This window comes from Jaculus jaculus, chromosome 5 (assembly GCF_020740685.1).
Source record: "Jaculus jaculus isolate mJacJac1 chromosome 5, mJacJac1.mat.Y.cur, whole genome shotgun sequence".
Classification (NCBI taxonomy): Eukaryota; Metazoa; Chordata; class Mammalia; order Rodentia; family Dipodidae; genus Jaculus; species Jaculus jaculus.
The window spans coordinates 170,080,782-170,108,700 of record NC_059106.1 but is presented as its reverse complement, the minus strand read 5'-3'; the positions used below and the strand labels follow the sequence as shown (position 1 = coordinate 170,108,700).

Sequence of the window (27,919 nt, the reverse complement as noted above, 5' to 3'; positions counted from 1 at the left end):
ACCCTGGTTCGAGGCTCGGTTCCCCAGGTCCCACGTTAGCCAGATGCACAAGGGGCACATGCCTCTAGAGTTCGTTTGCAGTGGCTGGAAGCCCTGGCGCACCCATTCTCTCTCTCTCCCTCTATCTGTCTTTCTCTCTGTGTTTGTCGCTCTCAAATAAATTAATTAATTAATTTAAAAAAATAAAAAATAAAAAAAATTTTTAAAAAGTTAGGCAGCTTGAAAGTAGGAGATTGGGGGAGGCTTTTAATTGATGCTGTTAACAAGAACAGTCTCGCACTCAAAGGCACACTGAAGAGGGTTCCGGGGAAGAGGACATTAGCTCCTGTTGGGGGGCAGGCCTTTGGCTTGTCTGTCCACAGGGCATTGCAGCCATCTCTGGGATGCATACCAGAGAGCCAGGTCAGCTCCCAGGGAAGCCCACATAGGGCTAGCTGGCCACTCGGACACATCTTGTCTCCAACCTGCAAGGTTCCAGGGTTTCAGAAACATGATGGCTTGTGAGAAGCTTAGCAAATGAAAATGTTACCCTTAGGCAAACCTGAAAAGCTTACTCAGAATGCTTCCAAAATAACATCTTAAAAAGCTCTGTGTGATGCTGAGTGCCTACAACCCCAGCTTCCCTGACCCCCTTGTGTGCATGTGTATTTTAACCCAAATCCCATCATGACAGATTCTTCAGCTTGCTTCCTTCACACGTGGCAAATAGGTCTCCCCAATTACTTGAGTTGTTAGGGTGTGTGGGCATGTGTGAAGAATGAAGCAGCACTGGTTATGGAACCCAGGACCTCACACGTGCTCAACAAGCTCTCTACCACTGAGCTACACCCCAGCGTCAATTTCATCCTTATTCCAACCTCCCATAGGAATTTTGTGTGTAACTATATTGATCTGTTTTTTTATTTATTTATTTATTTTTTGTCTTTTGAGGTAGGATCTCCCTCTGGCCCAGGCTGACCTGCAATTCACTGTTCTTAAAGTGGCCTCGAACTCACGGCGATCCTCCTACCTCAGCCTCCCAAATGCTGGGATTACAGGCATGCGCCACTACGCCCGGCTTTATTGGTCTGTTCTGTCCTGGCTCTCGAGCTACTTCTCCTAGTCTTTCCTGCTGTGACATTTGTATTTCACCTGGCTGAGAGCGATGAAACATACAAGAGTCTGCTGCTTACCAAGCTGGACCAAGGGATCTCACACAGCAGGAGCCTGAGGGGGCAGCACACCTTGCAAGGCAGCCCTAGCAGGAGAGCAAGGGTCACACACAAGGGGAGCCCCAGTAAGAGAGTTTAGGTGTGACAGGGCCCCAAAGTGAATAGCTTTCACCTTAACTAAACTTGGGGCTGCCCTTCCTTGGGGGGGGGAATAAAAAACGGGCTGGAGAGATGGCTTAGCAGTTAAGGTGCTTGCCTGCAAAGCCAAAGGACCCAGGTTCGATTCCCCAAGACCCACATAAGCCAAATGCACAAGGCAGCACATGCATCTGAAGTTGGTTTACAGAGGCTGAAAGCCCTGCCATGCCCATTCAAATAAAAATAAATTTTATTTTTTAAAAAGAAATTTAAAAAAAAAACTCTAAAGGTATAATAAAATCTGAACCTTTTCTGGTCTGTGGATTTTATTCATCGAATTCATAAGAATCTGTGGACACCCCAGAATTGTTGGTGCATTGGCAAGGAACATCAATTCCTTCATCACTGGGATCTGGAAATGGGAGGGGCTGGGAAGCAGCACTCCTCAGGCCCGTCCTGGTGCTCAAACAAAAGACCAAAGCTGGCGTGGGTCCATACAGCCTGGAGACGCGTAACTATAGTAGACTACAGTCTTGCAAGCCTCCTGCCACAGCCCATAGGCCTGACCGGGCTCCTCAGTAGGCAGTGAGGGGGTGACCCAGGGTCTGGTGGTCCTTCCACCCACCCAGTGCTGGACTCTGGCTTTCCCACTCCTCACTTACGCGCTAAGGGCGGGCAGAGCTGCAGTCGGATCAGTTATGTGGTTCGCCGGGGGCAGAAAGCCAGCTACGGGCGGGAGGGCAGTGGCAGAGACCACCGGGAGCCACCCGGAGTAGCCAACTGGGGTGCCAGGCGCCGCGCCAGCCTGCAGCGAGGCAGGCGGCGCGTAGTGGTGGTGATGGTGTACTGGAGATGGCTTCTGCCTCTCAGCTCTCAGCGTGCCAAGGCGTGCCCACCGGGGATCCTAAGTAGAAGACAGTGGTGGGGAGGGGGTCACGCGGGCATCCTTTCCCTGCGCGTGCGCAGTTAGGACAGCCCCCAAGGGCCCAGAAATACCACCTGGTCCTCAGTGAGTGGAACCAGAAACGCTGTTGGCTATAGGGCTGGGCAACAGCTCCCCACCCAGAGCCACCCTTGCAGAAGTGTCCTGAAGCCGAGTCCCAGGCGGATTTCAAAGGCCTCGGCGTACCTGCAGGGAAGGGTGGGGTCCCTGGAACCCAGGCGGCAGGGCTTTGAGCATCATGTTCTGCATGAGAATCTGGTGCATCTGCGCGTTCTGCATTAGCATCATCTCCACCATGTCTGGAAGGAGAGGCGGCGCCTGGTGATGGCCGTCCCCAGACGTCAGCCAGCTCTTCTGGGCTACATGAGACAGCACGCCCCAGGAGGAGCAGAGAGCTCTGGAGCAAAAGTGCCCGGTTTACGAGAGGAAGCGGGAGATGCAGACACTGGAGGAGTTGAGAGTGCAGAGGCAGAAAAGACCCCCTGCCCCCAGGGGGGCCGCAGCCCTGCCCACGCGTGGACTTCCAGACCCTTGTGGAAGTCAATTTCTGTTGCCTGAGACCAGTGCGTGATGCTTCCTTACCACGGGTATGGAAAGCTCATCCTGCAGCCACACTAGGTACCAGGCAGCATTCTAACTTTTCACAGTGTGAGAGACAAACCTTTTTTTTCTCCCCACAGCAACTAGGTCCTGGAAATGCAGAGTGCTCTGATTGTGGCAGTCTCCCTGAAGGAATGTGACTCGCAGGGCATCCCTCTCAACCCAACAAACACAGGCCAGGCAGAGCAGCAGGGCTGTCCCGTCTATGGGAGCAAGGCGGGAAAGCCGGACTTTGCCAAGACTCTCGAGAGAAGCGCAGACCCTTGCAAATCCAGACGCGGTCAAGAGGCTGAGTGACAGCCCTGCTCGTGGCAAAGGCCCCAGGAGCCACTGTGATATGGATTAGGAGCAAGATAGCTTTTCTCTGGGCAGTAGGTAGGTAGGTAGCCAGGGACTGGCCCACGGGGAACATGACCAGAGGAGGTAAAAGGTTATCAAGGGATCAAAAGAAACACAACTAGACACACAGAAAAAGTCCAAAAGGCTGAACTTACTACAATAAGAACATCTATACAAATATATACTGAAGAGAGATGTGCAGCCACACAACAGACAAGATGCCCACAGCACTGTGTCAACAAAGACTTCATAAGAGAGGTAGAAATTCTTAAGTGAAAATAATCAAATATCTGAGTGGACACTGGGGAAAAAAAAATTCAGATATTCACTAGAAAAAATAAATACATGGGGCTGGAGAGATGGCTTAGCGGTTAAGGTACATGCCTGCAAAGCCTAAGAATCCAGGTTTGATTCTCCAGGTCCCACATAAGCCAGATGCACAAGGGGGTGCCTGTGCCTAGAGTTCCTTTGCAGTGGCTAGAGGCCATGATGTGCCCAAGCTCCCCCTCTATGTCTCAAAAAATAAATAAAAATATGTAAAAATAAACAAATACATGGCAGACATGGTGGTGCATGCCTCCATGAACTCACGGCAATCCTCCTAACCTCTGCCTCCCAAGTGCTGGGGTTAAAGGCGTATGCCACCACACCCAGCCTCTTTTGTCTTTTGTTGCTGTTATTTGTTTGTTCTTCCCAGGTAGGGTTTCACTTTAGCTCAGGCCTACCTGGAATTTACTATGTAATCTCAGGGTGGCCTTGAACTCACGGGGATCCTCCCACCTCTGCCTCCAGAGTAATGGGATTAAAGGTGTGCACCACCACACTTGCTGTCTTTCGTCTTTTTTTTTTTTTTTTTTTTTTGAGGCCGGGCCTCATTCTAGCCCCAGCTGACCTAAAACTCACTTAAAAATATTTTTATTTATTTTTGGGCAGACAGAAAGAATGGGTATGCCAGGGTCTCTTGCCTCTGCAACCAAACTATATAGATGGAGCCATATTCTACTCTACTGGTCCCATTTAAGCCAGATGTGCAAGGTGGCACAAGCACACAAGGTGGCACATGCCCAAAAGGTGGTGCACATGTCTGGAGTTTGATAACAGTGGCTGGAGGCCCTGGCACATCCATTCTCCCTATCTCACTCTGGCATAAGAAAAAAAAAAAAGGCCAATCTGTTGGGCTTGTCTCAATATATATGTATATATATGTTTTCCTCTTTCAGTACCCCCCTTCACATGCCCATAACAATATTTACATAGAAGACATACCTTCCTTAATACTTCCTGACCTCTGAGTGGGAAAGGCCTGAGGAGAGATCTGTGCAATCAGTGGCTGCTGAGGTAGCTGCTGAATGATGGTGGCCGGAGGCTGGGGAATCTAAGAAGGCCAAGTCATAAGCTAACCCTGAGGAAGCCTTTACAACTACCCCCGTACGTCTACACACTCGGCCACCTACCCATCCCCCAGCCAGCCGACCACCTACTTGTCCATCAACCGCCCACCCAGGGATCCAGCCACCCACCTTTTTATCCCTCCCTCCATCTTTTTTTTTTTTTTTTAATCTTTTGAGATGGAGCCTCATGTAGCCCAAAATAGCCTCAAACTCCTGTTCTTCCTGCCTTCATCTGAGTGTCAGGATTACAGGCATGCACCACCATCATGTTGAGTTTCCTCCAGCATCTTTTTGTTTGTCTTGGTTTTTCTTTTTTTCTTTTTTTTTAATTTTTATTTATTTATTTATTTGAGAGTGACAGACAGAGAGAAAGACAGATAGAGGGGGAGAGAGAGAATGGGCGCACCAGGGCTTCCAGCCTCTGCAAACGAACTCCAGACGCGTGCGCCCCCTTGTGCATCTGGCTAACGTGGGTCCTGGGGAACCGAGCCTCGAACCGGGGTCCTTAGGCTTCACAGGCAAGCACTTAACCGCTAAGCCATCTCTCCAGCCCACGTCTTGGTTTTTCAAGGTAGGGTCTCACTCTAGCCTGGGCTGACCTGGAATTCTCTATTTAGTCTCAGGGTGGCCTTGGAACTCTAGGAGATCCTCCTGTCTCTACCTCCTAAGTGCTGTGATTAAAGGTGTGTGTGCCACCACATTTTTCTGTCATCTTTAAATAATTAGCACTATAGGTTAAATTGATTAAATCGGGGCTGGAGAGATGGCTTAGTGTCAAGGCACTTAGCTATGAAGCCCAAGGATCCAAGTTTGATTCCCCAATACTCACATAAGCCAGATGCACAAGGTGCCACATGCATCTGGAGTTCATTTGCAGTTGCTAGAGGCCCTAGTGTGCTCATTCTCTATCTGCATCTCTCTCTCTCTCTCTCTCTTTTTTTTTTTTTTTTTTTTTTTTGGTTTTTCGAGGTAGGGTCTCACTCTGGTCCAGGCTGACCTGGAATTAACTCTCTCATCTAAGGGTGGCCTTGAACTCATGGCAATCCTCCTACCTCTGCCTCCCAAGTGCTGGGATTAAAGGCGTGTGCCACCATGCCTGGCTTCTCTCTCTCTTTCAAATAAATAAATAAAAAGAGAATTTTAAGAAAAGAATAACTAAATAGAAAAAATATTTGCATTTAGGTGTACATAGGACATGGTATTTTTATTTGTTGGTTTGTTTGGGGTTTTTAATTTCTTTTTTCTTTCTTACTTTATCTTTTATTTATCTTTTTTGTTTATTTGGTTTTTGTTATTCAAGATAGGGTCTCACTTTAGCTCAGGCAGAGCAGGAATTCACTACGTAGTTTCAGGCTATCCTTGAACTCACAGTGATCTATCTTCTCACCTCTGCCTCCCAAGTGCTGGGATTAAAGACATGTGCCAACATGCCTGACTGGTAATTTTTTTTTTTTTTTTTGAGACATGGTCACTATGTGTCCCTGAGTGACCTAGAACTCACTGTATAGACCAGAATGGCCTTGAACTACATATTGTGAAAGTCTGTATGTGAGACAGTGTGGAACAAATCAAAACTCTGGAACAGAAAATAGGTCCGGGGCTGAAGGAGGCATGGCTGGCTATGAAGAGAACCGTGGGGGTTGAAGACTTCACGGGCCCCAGGGTGAACTATGACTCTCAGGAATTGCACATTGCAGAGAGATCAAATGGTGTGAGTTTCCTAAGTGACAGGATGTTAAGGATCCAGAGTGGGCTGAGTCTGTGACCAGTGACTGCATCTAAGGCTGGGGAAGAGCCGCTGACCTGTTTAACCTTGGACGCTACCTCCTGAGTTCTGTGAGGTCTCAGTTCTGACCCTCTAACTGCACCTCAAATTGCATCTTAGCCAAGAGTCCTCCTACCGGATGCTGGATGATTCTTGGTGGCTCTGAGGGCAGGGGTGGAGTTGAGGAGGCAGCTGGAAAGATGCCTGCAGGCGGCACATCTGGGTGAAGAGCTGGCATGGGGGCTCTTTTATGAGGCTCCCTCCAGGCATGAGCTGGGCGGTACTCGTCCATCAGCTGCTGTTCCTAGGAGGTCAACAGACCCTGCTGTCAGGAAAGCAAAGCTGAAGGCCCTCATGTGGCACAAACTTAGAAATACTGCTGCTTTAAAACTACCAAGTAGGGCTGGAGAGATGGCTTAGCGGGTAAAGTGCTTGCCTGAAAATCCTAAGAATTCATGTACGAATCTCCAGGTCTCACATAAGCCAGATGCACAGTGACTCAAGTGTACCATGTCACACATGTGCACAAGGGGGCACACACGTCTGGACTTTATTTTCAGTGGCTGAAGGCCCTGGCACGCCCATTCTCTCTCTCTCTACCTCTCTGTCTCTTTCTCTCTCTCAAAACAAACATGGCTTAGTGGTTAAGGTGCTTGTGGCTGAAGCTAAGGACCTAGGTTCAATTCCCCAGTGCCCACATAAGCCAGATGTACAAGGTGGAACATCTGTCTGGAGTTCGTTTGCAGGGGCTGCAGGTCCTGGTACGCACATTCTTTTTATCCGCTTCTTCCCACCCTCTCAAATAAATAAGTAAAAAATTTAAGATGTACTAAATAGCCAGGCATAGTAGGGCACACCTTTAATCACAGCACTTGAGATACAGAGGTAGGAGGATGTCCGTGAGTTTGAGGCCAGCTTGGGACTACAAAGTAAGCTTCAGGTCAGCCTTGGCTAGTGAGACCCTGTCTAAAACAAAACAAGTACCAAGCAGGCTGAAGAGATGTCTCAGTGGCTAACGGTTCCTGCTTGCAAAGCCTGCTGGCCCCACTCAATTCCCCAGTATCCGTGCAACGTCATACCAGAAAGGTGAGAATGTTACAGCCAGGTGTTGTGGCAATGCCAGCACTCAGGAGGCAATGATAGGAGAATCGCTGTGAGTTTAAGACCAACCTATAACTACAGAGTGAGTTCCAGGTCAGCCAGGGATAGACTGAGACCCTAACTGGAAGAAAAACAAGAACGTTGTGAATGTATCTGGAGTTCTTTTTCAGTGAGTGCAAATAAATTATTTTTTTAGATTTATTTATTTGAGACAGAGAGAGAAAGAGAGAGTGAGAATGGGCGCGCCAGGGCCAGCCTCTAACAAATGAACTCCAGACACATGCGCCACCTTGTACATCTGGCTTACGAGGGTCCTGGAGAATCGAACCTGAGTCCTTAGGTTGCGCAGGCATGCGCCTTAACCACTCAGCCATCTGTCCAGTCCAATTTTTTTTTTTTAATAAAGACACACACACACTTGATTTACCAGGGCCTCAGGCACTGCAATGGAACTCCAGAGGATTGCGCCACTTAGTGGGCATGTGTGACCTTGTGTGTATCTGGCCTATGTGTGTCTGGCTAATGTGGGATCTGGAGAGTTGAACATGGGTCCTTAGGCTTTGCAGGCAAGTGCCTTAACCGCTAAGCGATTTCTCCAGTCCAATAAAAATAATTTTTAAACAAAACATACCAAATAATTTCAATGTGTTTCTGGTTTTCTTCCTTCCACACCCCTCCCCACCTACCACCAGCCAACTGGCTCTTCATACATGTTCCAGCATGTGCTTCACTGTAGAGGGCTCTTCACCAGACAAGGGGCTGAGTCCTGTGCCAAGGGCACCTGCAGGTGATGCCCACACACATGCTTTCCATGTGTGTATGAGCCCCTTCTCCAGAGCCTTCTTCCCTGAACATGTGAGGGAGACTTTCTTCGCCTGCCTAGGAGGAAGATTTCTTTTGGCTTGGGCCTTCCTGCTTGCCTTTCCACTGGATCCTTAACCCTCCCTAAAATAAATCTCATAATTCATAATTTACCTTTCAATTCTTTGGTAACTTGGACAAGGACCTAAAGCTGGGGTTCATGGGCCTGAGGTCTCTTGCCTTTTTGTTTTGTTCTGTGTTTTTTGTTTTTTTTTTTTTCTTCCCTGAAGTAGGGTCTCGCTGTAGCTCAGGCTGACCTAGAATTCACTATGTATTCTCAGGGTGGCCTTGAACTCACGGCAATGCCTCCTACTCCTGCCTCCTGAGGACTGGGATTAAAGGTGTGTGCCACCACGCCTGGCTAGGTCTCTTGCATCTTCATGGACATCTTGGCAGAGCCACTTCTCTCGCTGCTGGCTAACTTAGTTTGGATGAATGCCTGGGTTTGATCCTAGAGCTTCACTTCCTGTGGAGCTTTATTCATCTTTATCACTTGCTCCGATGTGTGTGACCAAAATAGGTTTCCAAGCTCACATTCCCTGACTGCCCACTGTCTGTGCCTTGTATTTTCCCTCCTCACACTTCTTCAGTGAAGTGGTGGGGATGGGGTTAAACTCCTTAGTGGCTCATAGTTAAATTCCCCACCCAAAATTCACAAGCAGAAAACCCAACCCAGGAGTTCAGAAGGGCTCTGGTTGGAGTAGGCTACCAGTGTTTCAGTCCTGTTGAGCTTGGCCCAGGTTTGGCAGAGGGTGCAGGCCTACCCAGAGTCTCTGCAGAAGGTCCTTTCTTCTCCGCAGAGCGCTCTGCAGGGCAGTGTCTGGCCTGTCCCAGTGTTCTGGAGGAAGGAAGCACAAACTTGCTCACTGAAGAATACTTTGTGGCCAGTAGCCCTGGCAGAGTGCTCCAACTGCCCTGTACTCTGAGCTTCCTGGGCCTCCCTAAAATACCTGTCCCAAAGAAAAGGGGGGCAGGGCTGGGGCCAGGAATGTACAGCCATGGTGGTTACGGAGAGACTAGTGGAGGTCATCCCAGTGGATGCTACTAGTTCTGGGAAGGTGCTAGATAGGGCAGTTCCCACTCAGGGCTTTGCAGTTCCGGTGTTCCTGTACCCTTTGGCCCAGGAAAGGTTAGGCGTACTCACCACATGTGGGGAGTGGCCTATACTCCAGGGAAGGCTCTGTCCATCCTAGCATCTCACTGGAGCTGATGTCTCAGCAGCTCTCCCTGTGACCCCTCTCCTTGACACCCCTCACTTTGGCACATTTTCATCCATTCAATTATACTTTCATAGGCCCCCTGGATTTTTCTATGAGGCAATTTCATTGTTTTTTTTTAATCATTTATTTTATTTATTTGAGTGAGAGAAAGAGAAAATGGGCACACCAGGGCCTCTAGCCACTGCAAATGAACTCCAGGAGCGTGCGCCCCCTTGTGCATCTGGCTCACGTCGGTACTGGGGAGTTGAACATGGGTACTTAGGCTTCACAAGCAAGCACCTTAACCGCTAAGCCATTCCTCAAGCCCTATGATGCAATTTCATAGATTGGGGCCCCAGGCTTCGTTGGTAGCCCTCAAAGTTCCTGGAGCCTCATATCCATCCCGCTCCATGTTGTAAAGAACAAGACATGCCTGTCTGGTCTCAGCTTCTGGATTCTGTCAGCAGGTGTGAGGAGGAAAGACTGAGAGCCCTTTCCCACTCCTGGAATCACAGCAATGTGAGGGGCGCAGACTGGGACCACTTCTGTACTAAGCAACCTGGGGCACGTGGTAACCTGACCTCCTTGTGCCTCCATCTTCTCAGCTGTAAGATACGTCTCCTCCAGGGGTCTGCAGCCTAATGGTGACAGGTATGTGTGCTAGTTTGGGGGTACCGCTGCCCCCACCACCCCTTGCTTGCTCTCCTGCCTGCCTGTTGTGGGTCAAGCAGTTTAGGGCCTTACCTGACTTGTCCACGCTTTCTCGCTCTTGCTCCAGCTTCTGTGAGATACAGAGACTGTGATGGTGATCTGGCTCCAGGGTGGTAAGCAGGGTCTGTGCTGTCCACCTGTCCCCACACACTGTTATCCCACAAGCTCTAGGAGTGGTCAGTAGCCAGTCAGAAGTGGAGGGGGCAGGAAATGAGTGGACAAGGGTCACCATATTCCCTCAGGAACTGTGCTGGTCATACTCTCACCATGATGCATGTGCTCCATTAAAATTTTCTTTTTCTTTTTCTTTTTCTTTTCTTTTTTTTTTTTCTTTTTTCTTTTTTTTTTTTTTGACGTAGGGTCTCACTCTAGCCCAGGCTGACCTGGAATTCACTATGTAGTCTCAGGCTGGCCTCGAACTCACGGCGATCCTCCTACCTCTGCCTCCCAAGTGCTGGGACTAAAGGCGTGAAAATTTTCTTTATGCATTTATTTGAGAGAGAGAGAGAGAAAGAAAGAAAGAAGAGGCAGATAGAGAGAATGGGCATGCCGGGGACTTCAGCCACTGCAAACGAACTCCAGATACATGTGCCATCTGTGCATCTGGCTTATGTGGGTACTGGGGAATTGAACCTGGGTCCTTTGGTTTTGTAGGCAAGTGCCTTGACTGCTAAGCTATCTCTCCAGCCTCACTGTTTAATGTTTTATTTTGTTTTGTTTCTTTTCTTTTTTTTTTTTTTTGTTTGGTTTTTCGAGGTAGGGTCTCACTCTGGTCCAGGCTGACCTGGAAATAACTCTGTCATCTCAGGGTGACCTTGAACTTATGGCAATCCTCCTACCTCTTCCTCCCAAGTGCTGGGATTAAAGGCGTGCGCCACCACACCCGGCTCTGTTTTGTTTTTTGAGGTAGGGTCTTGCTGTAGCCCAGGCTGACCTGGAATTCACTATGTAGTCTCAGGGTGGCCTTGAACTCACAGCAATTCTATCTCTGCCTCCCAAGTTCTGTGATTAAAGGCATGCGTCACCACATCAGCTCCCCATTCAATTTTTTAAAATATTTTATTATTATTTTGAGAAAGAAAGAGGCAAAGAGAGAGAGAGAGAGAATGGGCATACCAGGGCCTTCAGCCGCTGTGAATGAACTTCAGATGTGTCCGCCACCTTGTGTGCATGCACAACATTGCATTCTTGTGTCACTGTGTATCTGCCTACATGAGACCTGGTGACTCAAACATGAGTTCTTAGGCTTTGCAAGCAAGTGCTTTAACAGCTAAGCCATCTCTCCAGTCCCCCATTGTTTTATATATATATATATATATATATATATATATATATATATATATTTGGTTTTTGAGGTAGGGTCTCACTCTAGCTCAGGCTGACCTGGAATTCACTATGTAGTCTCAGGGTGGCCTTGAACTCACAGCAATCCTCCCAGCCCTGCTTCCCAAGTGCTGAGATCAAAGGTGTGCGCCACCATGCCCGGCCACCCACTGTATTTTTTTAATGAGAGAGAGAGAGAATTGGCACAACAGGGCCTCCAGCCATTGCAATCCAGCTCCAGACACGTGCACCTTGCACTGTGTGCGCGCTTGCCCTCGCGTACTTGCATCAGCTTGTGCACCTATCTTATGTGGGACCTGGAGAGCAAAGCAGGGGTCCTCAGGCTTCATGGGCAAGTGCCTTAACCACTAAGCCATCTCGCCAGCCTTGTTTATTTATTTATATTTTTCTTTTATTTATGAGAGAGATAATGGGTGTGCCAGGGTCTCTAGCCAAAGTCCAGATGCATATGTCATCTTGTGCACATGTGTGACCCCATGTGCATGCATCACCTTGTGCATTTGGTTTACATGGGTTCTGGGGAGCCAGCCCTGGTGCTTTGGTTTTGTAGGCACCTGCCTTAACCACTAAGTCATCTCTCCAGCCCTAAATTTAATTTTCATGTGCTCCATCTTAAATCTAAGGGAACATGCTGAAGGACCCCAAGGGGGACACTCTGATGTGATGGTCCTGAAGATGATGCTCAGGTGGATATCCACAATGATGCTCCAAGGGTCCTTTAAGATTTCTGGTCAGCAATTCTGGAAAAACTGTCTGAGCCCTGGCCGGGGGAGGGGGGGGTGCAGAGTTGGTGAGAAACAGGAGGTGTAAAAATGCAGGCAGGGTATACAGAGGGGCCACCCATGTGCACTATGGATCCTCATAGGTCCTATGTTCAGTGGCCTGCAACGATAGGCATGGACAACCCAGACTGCCAGAGATGGTTGTTTAAAAGACTAGGTATGGGGCTGGGGAGATTACTCAGTGGTTAAGGCGCTTGCCTGTGAAACCTAAGGACCCAGGTTCAATCCTCCAGGTCCCACATAAGCCAGAAGCACAAGGTGGCGCATACATCTGGAATTTGTTTGCAGTGGCTGGAGGCCCTAGTGTGCCCATTCTCTATCTGCCTCATTCTCTCTCCCTCTCTCTCTCCCCCTCTAATAAATAAAATAAAAATTAAAACCTTTTTTTTTTTAAAAAAAAAGGTGGCTTGGAAAATGGCTTAGTGGTTAAGGCATTTGCCTGTGAAGCCTAAGGACCCTGGTTCCATTCTCCAGGACCCACATAAGCCAGTTGCACAAGGGGGGGGCGCATGTGTATGGAGTTCATTTGCAGTAGCTGGAGGCCCTGGTGTGCCCATTCTCTCTTTCTCTCTGCCTTGTCCTCTCTCTCAAATAAATAAATACAATATTTTTTTTTAAAGACTAGTTATATATAAGCTTGACCTTAGGGTGTTGGGCTCTGTCTCCACATCAGAGAGTGTTCCACTAGACACTGGGGGTAAGATGTGGGAGCTTCACAGGGCTGTGCTTTGGCTGTGTGCTGTTGGTGAGTCAGCCTGCCTTCAGAATTGATACAACCTGGGCTGGAGAGATGGCTTAGCAGTTAAAGCAATTGCCCGCGAAGCCTAAGGACCCAGGTTCAGTTCCCCAGTACCCACATAAGCCAGATATAAAAGGTGGCACATGTGTCTGGAGTTGTTTGCAGTGGCTAGAGGCCCTCGTGCGCCCATTCCCTTTCTCTTAGCCACCCTCTCTCTCTCTCAAATGAATAAATAAGGCTGGGCATGGTGGCACATGCCTTTAATCCCTGCACTCGAGAGGTGAGTTCGAGGTCACCCTGAGACTACATTATGAATTCTAGGTCAGTCTGGGCTATAGCAAGACCCTACCTCAAAAAAAAAAAAAAAAAAAAGGCTGGAGAGATGGCATAGTGGTTAAACGCTTGCCTGTGAAGCCTAAGCACCCTGGTTGGAGGCTCCCCAGGACCCATGTTAGCCAGATGCACAAAGGGCAGCATGTGTCTGGAGTTCGTTTGCAGTGGCTGGAGGCCCTGGCGCACCCATTCTCTCTATCTGCCTCTTTCTTTCTCTGTCACTCTCTAACAAATAAATAAAAATAAGCAGAAAATAAATAAAATAAATAGATAATAATTTAAAAATTGCTAAAATCTAACTGGTGTTAAGCACAACAAAGATATCAGGAAGCCACGGTGCAGCTGCAAGCCTGGAGCCTCTGGAAAGGGTTTGCTCTTGCTCTGAAAGCAGTAGCTGCTCCTTAGCAGCTTGCAAGGGTGGGTGATGCGAGTGGAGCAACTTAAATTTACTCCCGTAAGCCTGAAGCTGAGCTTTGACGAGCTGCAGCCCTTTTTTGGGGGAGGGGGGCGGCGGGAGGAGGGTTCAAGGCAGGGTCTCCCTGTAGCCCAGCCTATGTAGTTTCAGGGTGATCTCGAACTCACAATGGTCGTCCTACCACGCCCAGCTGAGTTGCAGCCTTTTTCACGGTAGGGACTGGCCCACAGAAACATGGCAGCCAGAAGGGCCCTAAGCCTGAGCCAGTATTATCCAAGATGGCTGCCAGCAAGGCCTCCTGGAGTCAGTCTCCGAGGGCCTGGCGGGGTGGGGATCTCCTGGCTCTCTTTGTTGGCTTTTTCCAGAGCTGAGGGCGAGTCTCCTCCCTTTCCCCTCCTCCATCCCAGCAGGGCTTTGCCCAGGCCACTTTCCTGCTGCGCTGAGGCTGAGCCCCTCACTCCCGTGGTCTTCTCTGACCCCGGATGCGAGGAGGGTCTTTTGACTTGGGCTCCCCTGCCGTGGTTTCCATGTGTCTGCAGCCCCTCTCCCGAGGCTTCTTCCTGTCTATGGGAGGGAGACCGTCTCCCTCTCTCTCTTTCCCAGCAAGGGGGCCAACCTCTTTTGCCTTGAGCCTTCCTGCTTGCCTTCCCACTGGATCCTAACTCTCCTTAAAACAAATCTCATAATTTGTCATTTACCCTTCAATTCTTTGATATCTTGGACAAGGGCCCAAAGTTGGGATCCAGGGGCTCGGAGGTCTCCTGCATCTACATGAACATCTAATTCCTCCCTGGACTCCTAAAAGTCCCACATCTGAGGTGTCCAGGCCCTGTCTCACCTGTTCCAGTAGCTTGAGGGTCAGTCGGGTCATCTGGTCGGCCACCGAGGAGTCCATCATCACTGGGACGGTGTGAGATGCCTACAGAGCTGCAGAAAGCCGAGGCCCCACTTTGCCTCAGTCTCCAGTTACCCGCGGCAAGGAGCTGCCCCAGGAGTCATGGCCTTCCGGAGACGGTCCTCGGGAGCAGAGAAGAGTGAATGGAAAAGCAGCTGGTTCTCCCTGTGCTGCAGTGCCAGAACTTGCCCTGTCGCCAGGCTGGGAGGAAGGGAGACTCCAGGTTGCTAGGACTCCTCTGAGAGTCCTTCCTGGGTTCTGAGTCCCCAAACAGGGTTGCCTATAAACATTGACACAGGTGTGTCCAGCAGGGCTCAATGGGACACAAAGAGGCAGTTGCAAGGCCAGAGGGACAGATCTCAGGCTCCTACAGGTGCCACCCAGGGGTGGGGCCTAGAAGAATGCAATGGAAGCCTGCCCCATCTCTTCCTCAACTGCCACTGCCTCCAGGGACCTGGGGCAGCGTTGCTCCTCCTCAGGCCCTCAAACAAAAGGCAGAGCTGGAGCTGGGGAGATGACTCCGTGAATAAAGTGCTTGCCACACGACTGAAAGTACGTGTATGTGGAAAGTGAGGCCCCACGTAAAAGCTGGAATCTGGTGGGCTTCTCTAATCCCAGCATGCCTGTTTGTGAGAATGGAGTGCTGCTGAGTAACAGTAGACCCTGCCTCAGACAAAGTTGTTCTCTGAGCTACACACACAATAAACAAATAATTTCCTTCCTTCTTTCTTCCTCTTTTTTTGTTTTGGTTCTCCGAGGTAGGATTTCACTCTAGCTCAGGCTGACCTGGAATTCACTATGTAGTTTCAGGGTGGCCTCAGACTTGTAGCAATCCTCCTACCTCTGCCTCCAGAGTGCAGGATTAAAGAAAGGTGTGCACCACCATGCCCAGCTCTTTCCTCCCTTCCTCCCTTCCTTATTTCTTTCTTTCTTTTTTCCTTTTTTTTTTTTTTTTTTTTTTTGACATAGGGTCTTGCTCTAGCCCAGGCTGACCTGGAATTCACTCTGCATTCCCAGGGTGGTCTTAAACTCACGGCGATTCACCTACCTCTGCCTCCCGAGTGCTGACATCTTAATATTAAAAGTAAAATGAGGGCTGGAGAGATGGCTTAGTGGTTAAGCGCTTTTCTGTGAAGCCTAAGGACCCTGGTTTGAGGCTTGTTTCCCCAGGACCCACGTAAGCCAGATGCACAAAGTGGCACATGCGTCTGGAGTTTGTTGGCAGTGGCCGGAGGCTCTGGTGCACTCATTCTCTTTCTCTCTCTCTGCCTCTTTCTCTCTCTCTGTCACTCTCAAATAAATAAATAAACAAAAAAATTTTTTTTAAAAAAAAGGAAACTGAAATAAGATGCCAGTGCCACGTGTGCAGAGTTTCCCTGGGCTCTGGGCTCAGATGAACTACACACATATCCATCCCTCTGCTGCCAGTTGTAAATGTATTGAAATATGTAAAATTTAAGAGATTCAGGCAAAATCTGGGTTTCTGGTTGTTCTTGGAAAGTCTGACCTGCTGCCTTCTGGGCGGGCGGGGCCTCATCTAATGAGCCCACCCCCTTGTTTGCACAAACAACCCAATTCCAAGTCTAGGAGTCAAGGGAATCCACTCAACCAAGGCTGTGATCTGGCCCAGAAACACTTTCCGGTGGCCTCATTTCCAGGGCTTTCTGTAGCTTTGTTTATGTTATAGTCATTTAGGTCCACAAATTTTACTGAGGCTGCAGGACAAGTTGGTTGGCAAGGCACCAGTCCTGCAGGTTAAGGGTGGGAATTGTGACCACGTATAGTCTGAGAGGAAGGAGCTAGCTCAGCATACAGCCCTGAATGACAAGCCATATCCCACTGAAGCTGTGGGAAAGGGAAATGAAGCAGAACGAACTGGAAACGCGCTGGGCATGGTGACACACACCTTTAATCCCAGCACTTGGGAAGCACAGGTAGGAGGATCGCTGTGAGTTCGAGGTCACCCTGAGACTACATAGGGATTCCAGGTCAGCCTGGGCTAGAACGAGACCTTACCTCAAAAAACCAAAACAAAACAAAAAAGATCTGGAAACCCATTGATCTCCTGCCTAGAAGAAAAGTGACACACCAAGATAGTGGGGTTTCTTTGAAGGAATTTTGAGAAAAATGCCCAGGCATATATCACTACCCTGCCTTGTGTTGCTCTCCACAGGACCCCCTAGTTACAGGAACCAGGGGGTGGGGCCATCCTACCAACTGCCAGCACCGTTGAGTTGTGTACATTGTCATACTTCATCATGGGAAAACCATCAGAGGTGTGGCTGCTCAGTCTCCCACATTTGAAAACTCTTACACTTCCCACATCACACACACACACATATGCATATACATACATAAATATATTTTTTTCCCCTTTGTATATGTTACAGGATGTTTTCAGAAGGGTTAAGGAGGCTGCAGGATTCAGAGAAGCTGTACTGAAGGTGGAAGCAGAGCTCACATACAGTTAGATGCATGTCTGGATGTCACCTCTTTTGTGTGTGTGTGTATGTGTGTGTGTGTGTGTGTGTGTGTGTGTGTGTGTGTGATTTTTCGAGGTAGGGTCATGCTCTAGCCCAGGCTGACCTAGAATTCACTATGTGGTCTCAGGCTGGTCTTGAACTCACGGGTGATCCTCCTATGTCTGCCTCCCTAGTGCTGGGATTAAAGGCATGCTCCATCACGCCTGGCTCCCAGGTGCTTTTTTAAGGGGAGAGAGAGGGGGGGGGGGAGGGAGAGAGAGGGAGGGAGGGGGGGAGGCAGACAGAGACAGAGAGACAGAGAGAATGGGCATGCCGGGGCCTCTAGCCACTGCAAATGAACTCCAGATACATGTGCTACTTTGTATATCTGGCTTTACATGGGTACTGGGGAATCAAACCCAGGTCCTTAGGCTTTGCAGGCAAATGTCTTAACCACTGAGCCATCTCTCAGTGCTCAGCCCTCAGGTAATTTTCAGTGTCAGTTTGAAGTGAGTTGAGTGTCTTGGACAGGAGAAACTTCAAGCTGGAGCTTAGAGAATGAGGCAGAAGTCTTTTAATGTGGTAATTTTCCTAGATAAAGCTAATGATGCGTGACCTGGTAACAGGTCAGTGTACCTAGCCAGACATGGTGGCAAATGCCTTTAATCTCAGCACTTGGGAGGCAGAGATAGGAGGATCACCATGAGTTCAAGGCCAACCTGAGACTACATAGTGAATTCAAGGTCAGCCTTGGACTAAGTAAGTTCTAGTTCAGCCTGGGCTAGAATGAGAACCTACATTGAAATCCCCCCCCTCAAAAAAATATCCACAGATGAGTGTATTTGACATCTCTTATTTGTCTTTGGGCACTCCTTTTATAGCCCAGGTTGGGGGTTTACATCTGGGGTGGTGGATAAGCTCATGAGTCTGGTGTTTCTGGTTTGACATATTCACATATTCACAGGTGTGAGCAGCACTTTTGCCTCCTAGTGTGTTGTCAGATGATGGTTATTGTAGTATGCTTTATTTATTTTCTTATTTTTTATTTATTTTTAAAATTTCGTTTGGTTTTTCAAGGTAGGGTCTTGCTGTAGCTCATGCAGACCTGGAATGCACTATGGAATCTCAGGGTGGCCTTGAACTCATGGCGATCCTCCTACCTCAGCCTCCTCAGTGCTAGGATTAAAGGTATGTGCCACCACATCCAGCTTAGACTTTATTTTTTAAAATTTGATTATTTTTGAGAGGTTAGGAGGGAGGGAGAGACAGAAAAAGAGGGAGGATGAATGAAAATGAGGTCACCAGGGCCTCCATCACCTCAAACATTAACTTCCAATGCAGGTGCCACGGTCTGTCTGGCTTTACAAGCTGAGCCATCGTTCCAGCCTGAGTTTCCTGGCACTTGTGCTCAAAGTGGAGGAACTTGGGTCAACACTGCTGCTGTATAAAATCAACTAACTCAAGGGTGACCACAACCTGAAAGCTCTGTTCTTTGTAGCAAAGAAACCCAGGGTTTTTCTCCAGCTCTGCCTGAGTATTACCATCTCTCTAGTGCCCATGTCTGCTGGGTAAATCCAACCTGGCAGTGCAATGTGAATAGCCCAGATGTATAGTGGGTGAAAGCTAGGTAGAGGCTGTGTGATTTCAGTTTATCCTGTTCTATTAAAGCATATGACTGTTGATTAAAGCCATGGGCTATGAGTAAAAGCCTTACATCTTTTGCACATGTGCATGCAACAGTTCCAATGATGTGGTATACTAACAATGACTCCATAAGAATCCAGAGTCTGGGCTGAAGAGATTGCTCAGTCGTTTGGGCACATTACTTGCAAAGTCTAATGACCTAGGTTCAATACCCTACTACCCATGTAAAGCCAGATGCACAAAGTGGTGCATGCATTTGGATTTTGTTTGCAGGGGCTAGAAGTCCTGTGAGCCCATTCTCTCTCTCTACTTCCAAATTAAAAAAAAAAGAGTCCAGATTCCCATACACACATATATACATATAATTTTTCTTAAACTTTATTTTTATTTATTTATTTGAAAGAGAGAAAGAAGCAAAGAGAGGGAGAGACAGAATGGCGCACCAGGGTCTCCAGACACTGCAAAGGAACTCCAGGTGATGCGCCCCTTATGCATTTGGCTTACTTGGGTCCTGGAGAATCAAACGGTGGTCCTTTGGCTCTGCAGGCAAACGCTTTAACCCGCTAAGCCCTTTCTCCAGCGCTATATATATGTATTTTTTCGAGGTAGGGTCTCGCTTTAGCCCAGGCTGACCTGGAATTCACTATGTATTCTCAGGGTGGCCTTCAACTCACAATGATTTTTCTACCTGTTACTCCTGAGTGCTGACATCAGCATTTTAAAAATAATTTAATTTTTTTTCAGAGGCAGGGTCTCACTCTAGCCCATAGTGACCTGAACTCATTTTTTAAAAAAATTGTTTGAGAGAGAGGGAGAGAGAGAGACGGAATGGGAGTAGGGCCTCCAGCCACTGCAAACGAACCCCAAGTGCATGCGCCCCCTTGTGCATCTGGCTAACCTGGGTCCTGGGGAATCGAATCCGGGTCCTTTGGCTTTGTAGGCAAACGCCTTAATTGCTAAGATATCTCTCCGGCTCTGGTACTCAATTACTTAGTCCTCGGCTGTGCTCCAGATTACCGGCAGGAAGACAGTATCTTTCAGTGGCAGATGTGATAACACATCTAGGGAATGAATGGAACCCAAGAGATACTTCATGATCACTGCACCTATGAGCCGAGCAAACAAAGCACCCCGCTTGGTTTCACAGGGCGGAGGGTGGGGGCAGGTACTATCACAGGGTAAACCACCAGCAGAGGACACGTGGGGTCACACCGAGAACGGTTCTCCAGGCACCCACCCGGCACACCGTGCAACTTGGCTAGAATCAGCAAACAAGAGATCGGGCAAACGCTCCTGGCCAGGGAGTAACTGGGTCCAGTGCGCATGCTCCCAGAACGGAATCTCGCGACGACAAATAGGCCGCACCCGAGACCGCCCGGGAACAGCGGCGCGAACCTTCCAGCAGAGTGCGGATCAACCACCGCGAACCCCGGGAGCCTCGCGCTCCGCTCATTGGTCTTGCCGGAGGGGATGAGCGTACCAGAGCACCAATTAGAGGCAGGGGCGGGGCTCTATGCGCCAGGGTTGCCTCAGCGCGCATGCGTGAGTGCGTACACGGCCATTGATTGGCGGCGCGGCGGGGCCAAACTGCTGACAGTTGTTGAGCGGGGTGGGGGGGGGAAGAGGGAGAAGGGAGGGAGTGTAAATAGAGCGAAGGCGGCTCCGTGTCGGCCCCAGCAGCTCCGGGCGGCTCGCGAGGAGTCCCCGAGGGCGATGGAAGATGAGCAAGAGCAGCGGCGCCGGAAGGTGGAAGCAGGGAAGGCGAAGGTAAACAGCAGCGTTCTCCTTCCGTGTGGTCGTGTGAAGAGGTCCCTAGGGAGGCTCTACGAACGGCCTTGTCACCTGCCATGAGCGCACTGGGCCGGGCGGCGGCCGCCTCGTATGATCTTGTTTGGGATCTCGGGAAGCCGTCTCCTGCCCGCCGCCATCTTGAATCCGCCGCCCTCTATCCCGTCCCGCCCCCTCGGCGCGGCTGCAGCCAATCAGCGCCTGCGGCGCGCGGCGGGCCTGCAGGGGTTGCGCGTGCGCAGTGGGCTGGGCTCTGCTCTGGGCTTGCTTTCGGGAGGCGAGTGGGCGGGCGGGGATTCTGGTCGTCTCACCTCTGCCGATGGTGTACCCGGGTTCCCTGCTCCCTGCGGTGTGGGCTAGTCTGCGCTCCCGTTGTTTAAAACTGTTTTCCGACGTCGGTTTTCCCTGGGCGCTGCAGGGTGCTCTTCTCTGTCTGCCACATTTTGGTTTTCTTTGATACCTGGCTTGCGGGGCTGGAGAGATGGCTCAGTGTTTATGGCGCTTGCTTGCAAATCCTACCGACCGGAGTTTGATTCTCCAGTACCCACTTAAAGCCAGATGCACAAAGTGGCACATGCCTCTGGAGTCTGCAGTGGCTGGAGGCCTTGGCGCGCCCATTCTCTCTCTCTTCCCCTTGTCTCTCTCTGCTTACAAATTAAATTTTTTTTTGCTTTTTTTTTTAATTTTTATTAACATTTTCCATGATTATAAAATATATCCCATGGTAATTCCCTCCCTCCCCACCCCCACACTTTCCCATTTGAAATTCCATTCTCCATCATATCAAATTAAATTTTAAAATTACATTTTTAGAAAAAAGTTGCTTGAAAGATACCTGGAACACTTCGGAACATGGCTCCCAGGCCACCAGCCCTCTTAGTGGAAACCCCAGAAAGTTCCCTCGCTAATTACTGGCACCTCCCGATTTAGGTAACACTTATCTAAGTTACTGTCATGAGTTCATGCATCAGCGAATGGGACTCATCCTACCCTTTGGTCAACCACAAACCCTCTAAGCCACAGAAACATCCAAAATGCATAGCCACAACAGTGTCCCATAACGGAATGACAGCTGGAGTCCAAAGTGGCCTTATTCCCATTGCCTGTGATAGATGTGAAGAGGGAAGCAGGCAGGCCTTAACCCCCTTCTACATGTGCCAGGCATGGAGAAACGAGGGTTAAGCTCTTCAAACTTCAACTTGAGGAGCCGGTCTGAGTTTGTGTGGTTTGTAAAAACCCACAGATGTGTTTGAGGGAGATGGAGGACAGTGAGGAAGAGCCAAGAAGCTGCTTGTTGAATGTCCGCAGCCAGAGACCGAAAGGAGGCTCCAAACAGTTGCATTGAATGGAGAAAAGCGGGACTGGAGGGATGTCTTTCCGGTTAAGGTGCTCACCTGCAAAGCCAGGCTCGATTCCCCAAGACACACGTATGCCAGATGCACAAGGTGGCACATGCATCTGGAGTTCGTTTGCAGTGGCTAAAGGCCCTGGCGTGCCCATTCTCTCTCTCTCAAATAAATAAAATTAAATAGGGCTGGAGAGATGGCTTAGCGGTTAAGCGCTTGCCTATGAAGCCTAAGGACACCGGTTCGAGGCTCAGTTCCCCAGGTCCCACATTAGCCAGATGCACAAGGGGGCGCACGCGTCTGGAGTTCGTTTGCAGAGGCTGGAAGCCCTGGCGTGCCCATTCTCTCTCTCTCCCTCTATCTGTCTTTCTCTCTGTATCTGTCGCTCTCAAATAAATAAATAAATAAAATTAAAAAAATAAAATAAAATTAAATTAAATAAAAAAGTGGAGAAATGGCTGGGCATGGTGGCGCACACCTTTAGTCCCAACACTCAGAAGGCAGAGGTAGGAGGATCGCGGAGAGTTCGAGGCCACCCTGAGATTACATAGTGAATTCCAGGTCAGCCTGAGCTAGAATGAGACCCTACCTTAGAAAACCAAAACCAAAACAAAACAAAAAGTGGAGAAAAATGGAGTTGGTTTTGAAGGCAGTGTCTGTCGTTCAATCTTGTACCCACTTACATGGCCTTGCATAGTTTTCCTGTCAATAAAATTGTGGATTTTGTTTTCATTTACATTTGTTGTATGGCATGGTTGTCATTTGAGTGACTAGATGTGTCCCAGTAAAAAGTTGGTGCTTAGCCCTTACTTTTTGAGAGCTAGGTTGTGCCTCTGACAGGCTACAGACTAGATGTGTCCCAGTAAAAAGTTGGTGCTTAGCCCTTACTTTTTGAGAGCTAGGTTGTGCCTCTGACAGGCTACATTCTGTGAAGGTCCCTGGTGCTTTGGTGAGCTGTGTCATGAAAAATAGAACATCTGATTCCATAAAGGAAGATGTTAGATTGACCTGGCTTAATTAATTTTTTGCTATTTCTGTACCTCTTCTCAGAATCTATGACTAGGAAGTTTTGGCTGGGCGATATGTTTCTTTGATTAGGGGAAAATGAAGACAGAAAGAGAATGTTTAGTTTTACATGGTTTTAAGACTTGAATATGCCTTTAACCCTCAATATTTTCAATAGAATATTATAAGTGTTTTAATTTTTGTATAAACTGTCAAGTGTTAGAAAAAGCTATTCTGCCAATTAGCTATATTGTTTTCTTCTCTCTGTTGAAGCATAATCAGTAGTCATTAGTAGATTCTGGATATAATTCTTTTTTTTTTTTTTTTTTCAAGGGTCTTGCTCTAGCCCAGGCCAATCTGGAATTCACTATGTAGTCTCAGAGTGGCCTCGAACTCATGGTGATCCTCCAACCTCTGCCTCCTGAGTGCTGGGATTAAAGGCATGCGCCACCATGCCCGGCTTGGATATAATTCTTAACCTAATGCCAGATGTCAGTGGAGGCAGTGCTTTTTGAGGAAGTGGTCTGTTGGCCAGGTGCAGCTGAGTGGGGAGAGTCAACTCCAGCCTCATGCTCCCCACAAGCGTGTTAACTTTGTGGTTCTGTTACTTTTTTCTTATTTACTTCTGTCTTTACTACTTCTCTACATTTTTGCGCAGCTTGCTAACTTCCGACAGAGAAAAACAAAAGGTGACTGTCCGCATTCGAAGAAAAAGACGGCGAAGAGGAAGGGCTCGACTGTCGATGCGCCTGTCCAGGAGGAGAATCCGGTAGTGGATCACAATTCTGCGGTATCCAGAGGAGAGATTGCTTGTGAAAGCACATCATGCAGCAACACTTCGGAGAGGGACAGAGGGGCATTTGCCACCCAGGTAGATTTCTTCAATGTTGTGTTAACATATTGCATATCGTCTGGTTAATGCTGGAGTAATTTACTAAAGATGATCCTTGGTCTGTTTTTGCTTTTCCCAAAGTAAGGAAAGAGGGTTTTACTTATTTATTTATAAAAACATTTTTATTTATTTATTTGAAAGCAGAGAGAGATAGAAAAGAAAAGAGAAAATATGGGTGGGCCAGGACCTCCAGCAACTACAAACAAACTCCTCCAGATGCATGCATCACTGTGCATTTGCTTTATGTGGTACTGGGGAATTGAACCCTGGTCATTAGGCTTTGCAGGCAAGTGCTTTAACCGCTGAGCCATCTCTTCAGTCTGGGTTTTATTTTATAAAAGATGAGCAAACCTACTGGTTGTGGTGGTGCACGCCTTTAATCCCAGCACTTGGGAGGCTGACGTAGGAGGATCATTGTGAGTTCGAGGCCACCTTGAGACTAAAAAAGAAAAAAAAAAGTAAACCTCTGCTTTTTTTTTTTTTTTTTTTTTTTTTTAATGAGAAAGAGACAGACAATTGGTATGCCAGGTCCTTTAGCCACTGCAGTCAAATTCCAGACATGTACAATACCTTATGGCTTACCTGGGTTCTGAGGAGTTGAATCTGAGTCTTAACACTTCATAGGCAAACAGCTTAACTGCTAATCCATCTCTAGCCTGATTTATTTATTTATTTATTTATTTATTTTCCAGATAGAGTCTCACTCTGACTTGGAATTCACTATGTAGTCTCAGGCTGGCATTGAAGTCACAGCAGTCTTTCCACCTCTGCCTCTTGAGTGCCAGAGTAAAGGTGTGCTCCACCATGCCTGGCTGGGTTTAGGTTTTTTTCTTATTTCCAGTGTGTATGTGGGGTGTGTATGCACATGTTTGGTGAATGCTTGATGTGCCTGTAGAGGCTACATGAGGATGTGGGTATCTTCCTCTATAGCTCTTGTGCTTTACTTCCTGGGAGTTTATGTTTTTATTTTTAGTTTTTTTTTGCTAGACTGGGTAGCCAGGAGCCCCAGCAATCCTTCTGTCTCTGCCTCTTTCATCACTGGCCATACCCCTCCTTTTATGTGGGTGCTGGGGATCTGAACTCAGGTCCTCATGCTTGTGTAGCCATTGCTTTTACCCACTGAGCCATTTCCCAATTAAAAAAGAAATTTTTTTTAAAATTTATTTGAGAGAGAGAAAGAGGCAGAGAGATTGGCAGGAGAGGTGGGGGTTGCATCAGGGCCTTAGCCACTGCAAATGAACTCCAGATGCTTGCGCCCCCTGTGCATCTCGCTTACATGGGTCCTGGAGAATTGAACCAGGATCCTTTGGCTTTGTAGGCAAATGCATTAACCACTGAGCCATCTCTCCAGCCCCAAGGTCTTTTTGTTTGTTTGTTTGACAGTTGCTCAGGCTGATCTGGAATTCACTATGTAGTCTCTCAGGCTGGCCTTAAACTCATGGTGGTCCTCCTACCTCTGCCTCCTAAGTGCTGGGATTAAAGATGTGCGCCATGATGCTGGCTCCAAATTTTAATAAATGATATATCTGTATTACATGATTTTGAGGGATTTTGGATCCATTGCTTAAAGGCAAATGCAAGGCTGGTGCTTTGGAAGTTTGTAGTTTGTATGAGCTGTGGTTCTGTGTTGAGTTCTTTGTATGTGATATTCCTTCACTTATTTTCAAACACCTGACTTCTATTTTTTTTAATATTTTTTGTTCATTTTTATTTATTTATTTGAGAGTGACAGAGAGAGGGAGAGAGACAGATAGAGAGAGAATGGGCGCGCCAGGGCCTCCAGCCACTGCAAACGAACTCCAGACACATGCGCCCTCTTGTGCATCTGGCTAACGTGGGTCCTGGGGAATCGAGCCTCGAACCAGGGCCCTTAGGCTTCACAGGCAAGCACTTAACCGCTAAGCCATCTCTCCAGCCCACCTGACTTCTCTTGATATTCCTCCTGGCAGAGCGAGGGGGAAAAGAAGAGGTATGACAGGAATGGCCTATTGCTGAAATAATTGACTTCTTGCTGCTCAAGCTTTTGAGTGGCAGGGAACACACTCTGAGGCCTCCTGACCTTCCTGGGGCTTCTGGGTGGAGTGTGAGACCTTGAATCCTGAGATCTGCTGGATACAGCTCAGGCTGCAGGTTCAGATGTTTCCTAGGATGAGCTGGAAAACTCAGATTTCCAGAAAATGGAAGCAATTTAGAGGGCAGGATTTCAATGAAAAGAATATGTTTGGCTTAACTTACTGGAAAAGAAAAAAAAAAGAAAGTAGTTGTTGCTGGCATGTAAAATGTGTGTTCTTCCTTCAGATTTGGAATTTTGCTTCTTTTGAAAGATGCAAGCAGGACCTTGGCTTTGTGCTCCTGTGTGCTCTGGAGCACTGCAGTTGTCCTTGCAGGGTGCCTGCTTGTCTGTGCCCAGGTCACCTTCCCTGCCCTCCATTGGCTGTCAGTGGTCATTGATTGCAATCTAGTTCTCTTAGTGGCAGAGAAATTACAGGCTGTGTTGAGAGGCCTCTGCTTATTGTCTATGGAGCTGGTGTGTCCTTCCAAGCTCTCTTGAGGAAAACCATACAATGCATGGCTAATATTTGGCTAGTTTTTTTTTTCTATATTTATTTATTCATTTAGATTGTTTGAGGTAGGGTCTCACTCTAGCCCAGGCTGACCTGGAATTCACTATGGAGTCTCAGGATGACTTTGATCTCACAGTGATCCTCCCACCTCTGCTTCCAGAGTGGTGGGATTAAAGGCATGTGCCACTCCCTGGCCTGAGTCACATCCCTACAGGGATGGCCTAATGGTTAAGGCATTATAAGTTTTTCCTGGGCTAGAGTGAGACCCTACCTCAAACAATCTAAATGAATAAATAATGAAAAAAAAAAAAACTAGTGATTCACCAGGACCCATGTAAGCCAGATGCACAAGGTGGTGTGTGCTTCTGGAGTTTGGTTGCACTGGCAAAAGGCCCTGGCATGCCCATTCTCATTCATATTCTCTCTCTCTCTCTCTCTCTCTGTGTGTGTGTGTATAACTTTTTGTGATTCTTTTTTTTTATTTTTATTTTTTTTGATTCTTCTTTTTTCAAATTTTTATTAACAACTTCCATGATTATAAAAAATATCCCATGTTAATACCCTCCCTCCTCCTACTTTCTCCTTTGAAACTCCTCCATTTTATCCCTCCCCATCTCAATTAGTCTCTTTTATTTTGATGTCATGATCTTTTCCTCCTCTTATGATGGTCTTGTGTAGGTAGTATCAGGCACTGTGAAGTCATGGATATCCAGGCCATTTTGTGTCTTGGGGGAGCACGTTGTAAGGAGTCCTACCCTTTGTTTGGCTCTTACATTCTTTCTGCCACCTCTTCCGCATTAGACCTTGAGCCTTGGAAGTGTGATAGAGATATTACAGTACTGAGCACTCAAGTCACTTCTTTCCAGCACCATAATGCCTTCTGAGTCATCCCAAGGTCACTGCCATCTGAAAAGAGAAGATTCTCTACCAAAAGTGAGAGTAGCATTAATATAAGGGTATGAACATTAAGAGAAGTGCTTACTGGGCAGTTTGATAAGCATAGTGTATACATTTAGCCAGACAGCAGCAGACTTTACACCCCTAGGGCTCATGACTACCCCTGTTGTAGGTTTTCAGTATCAGGGATGTATTCCCCCCGTGGAGTGAGCCTCCAGTCCAATTAGACGGTAGTTGGTTTCCATTATGACAGACGTGTACCCGTTGGCTATTTGGCCTGGCTGGCCAATTATAAGGCTTGCAGTATCCACTGTTGAGTATCTTCCCTGGTGATTTCTTTTTCTCCCATTGAACTGCATGCAGAATGGCTTCTTCCAGCTTTCTGTCAGCTGGTCTACATGGAGGAGGTTATCAGCTCAGTTCCAGCAGGATTTCTCAGTGGCCTTGCAGCCCAAATATGTGGAGTCTTCAGCAGTAGGGTCTTACCATCTATTCCTGGTGGGAAAACAAGGGCCATGGCAATGGCATATAATGTTTTGGGGGCATCAGGGACCTCCCTGGCCAACAACTCACTGGAATGTATCCCATCCCTGGCACTGAAAATTTTCTAGCAA

The 27,919-nt window shown here is 48.0% G+C and overlaps 2 protein-coding genes across 7 annotated transcripts in view; one reads left to right on the top strand and one right to left on the bottom strand.

Moving 5' to 3' along the window:
* Positions 1-242: 242 nt before the first annotated feature.
* Positions 243-14,846, bottom strand: C5H21orf58 (chromosome 5 C21orf58 homolog). The gene is made up of 9 exons (XM_045151257.1): positions 14,651-14,846; positions 10,233-10,269; positions 9,054-9,127; positions 6,464-6,631; positions 4,438-4,546; positions 2,419-2,531; positions 1,952-2,193; positions 1,173-1,237; positions 243-464 (listed from the first exon to the last, which is right to left on the bottom strand). Exons 1-8 carry the CDS (start codon positions 14,708-14,710, stop codon positions 1,192-1,194), a joined length of 849 nt encoding a protein of 282 aa, XP_045007192.1. The 5' UTR covers positions 14,711-14,846; the 3' UTR covers positions 243-464; positions 1,173-1,191.
* A 5,612-nt stretch (positions 14,847-20,458) lies between these two features.
* Positions 20,459-27,919, top strand: part of Pcnt (pericentrin) — a 129,141-nt gene continuing 121,680 nt past the window's right edge. For all 6 annotated transcript variants that reach the window (XM_045148731.1, XM_045148730.1, XM_045148729.1 and 3 more), the window contains exons 1-2: positions 20,459-20,580; positions 23,611-23,823. In XM_045148731.1, coding sequence (XP_045004666.1) covers positions 20,527-20,580; positions 23,611-23,823 — 267 coding nt within the window. In that variant the 5' untranslated portion in view covers positions 20,459-20,526. The remainder of the gene's footprint in view (positions 20,581-23,610; positions 23,824-27,919) is intronic.

Excerpts from the sequence above, each read along its gene's own strand:
- C5H21orf58 (XM_045151257.1), bottom strand. The coding sequence starts at position 14,710 with ATGATGGACTCCTCGGTGGCCGACCAGATGACCCGACTGACCCTCAAG. Across the intron at positions 9,128-10,232 it reads AGAAAGCGTGGACAAGTCAG|AACACTGGGACAGGCCAGAC; the intron begins GTAAGGCCCTAA and ends TCCTTCCTCCAG. Across the intron at positions 1,238-1,951 it reads GCTCTGCCCGCCCTTAGCGC|GGCTGCCTTGCAAGGTGTGC; the intron begins GTAAGTGAGGAG and ends CTCTCCTGCTAG.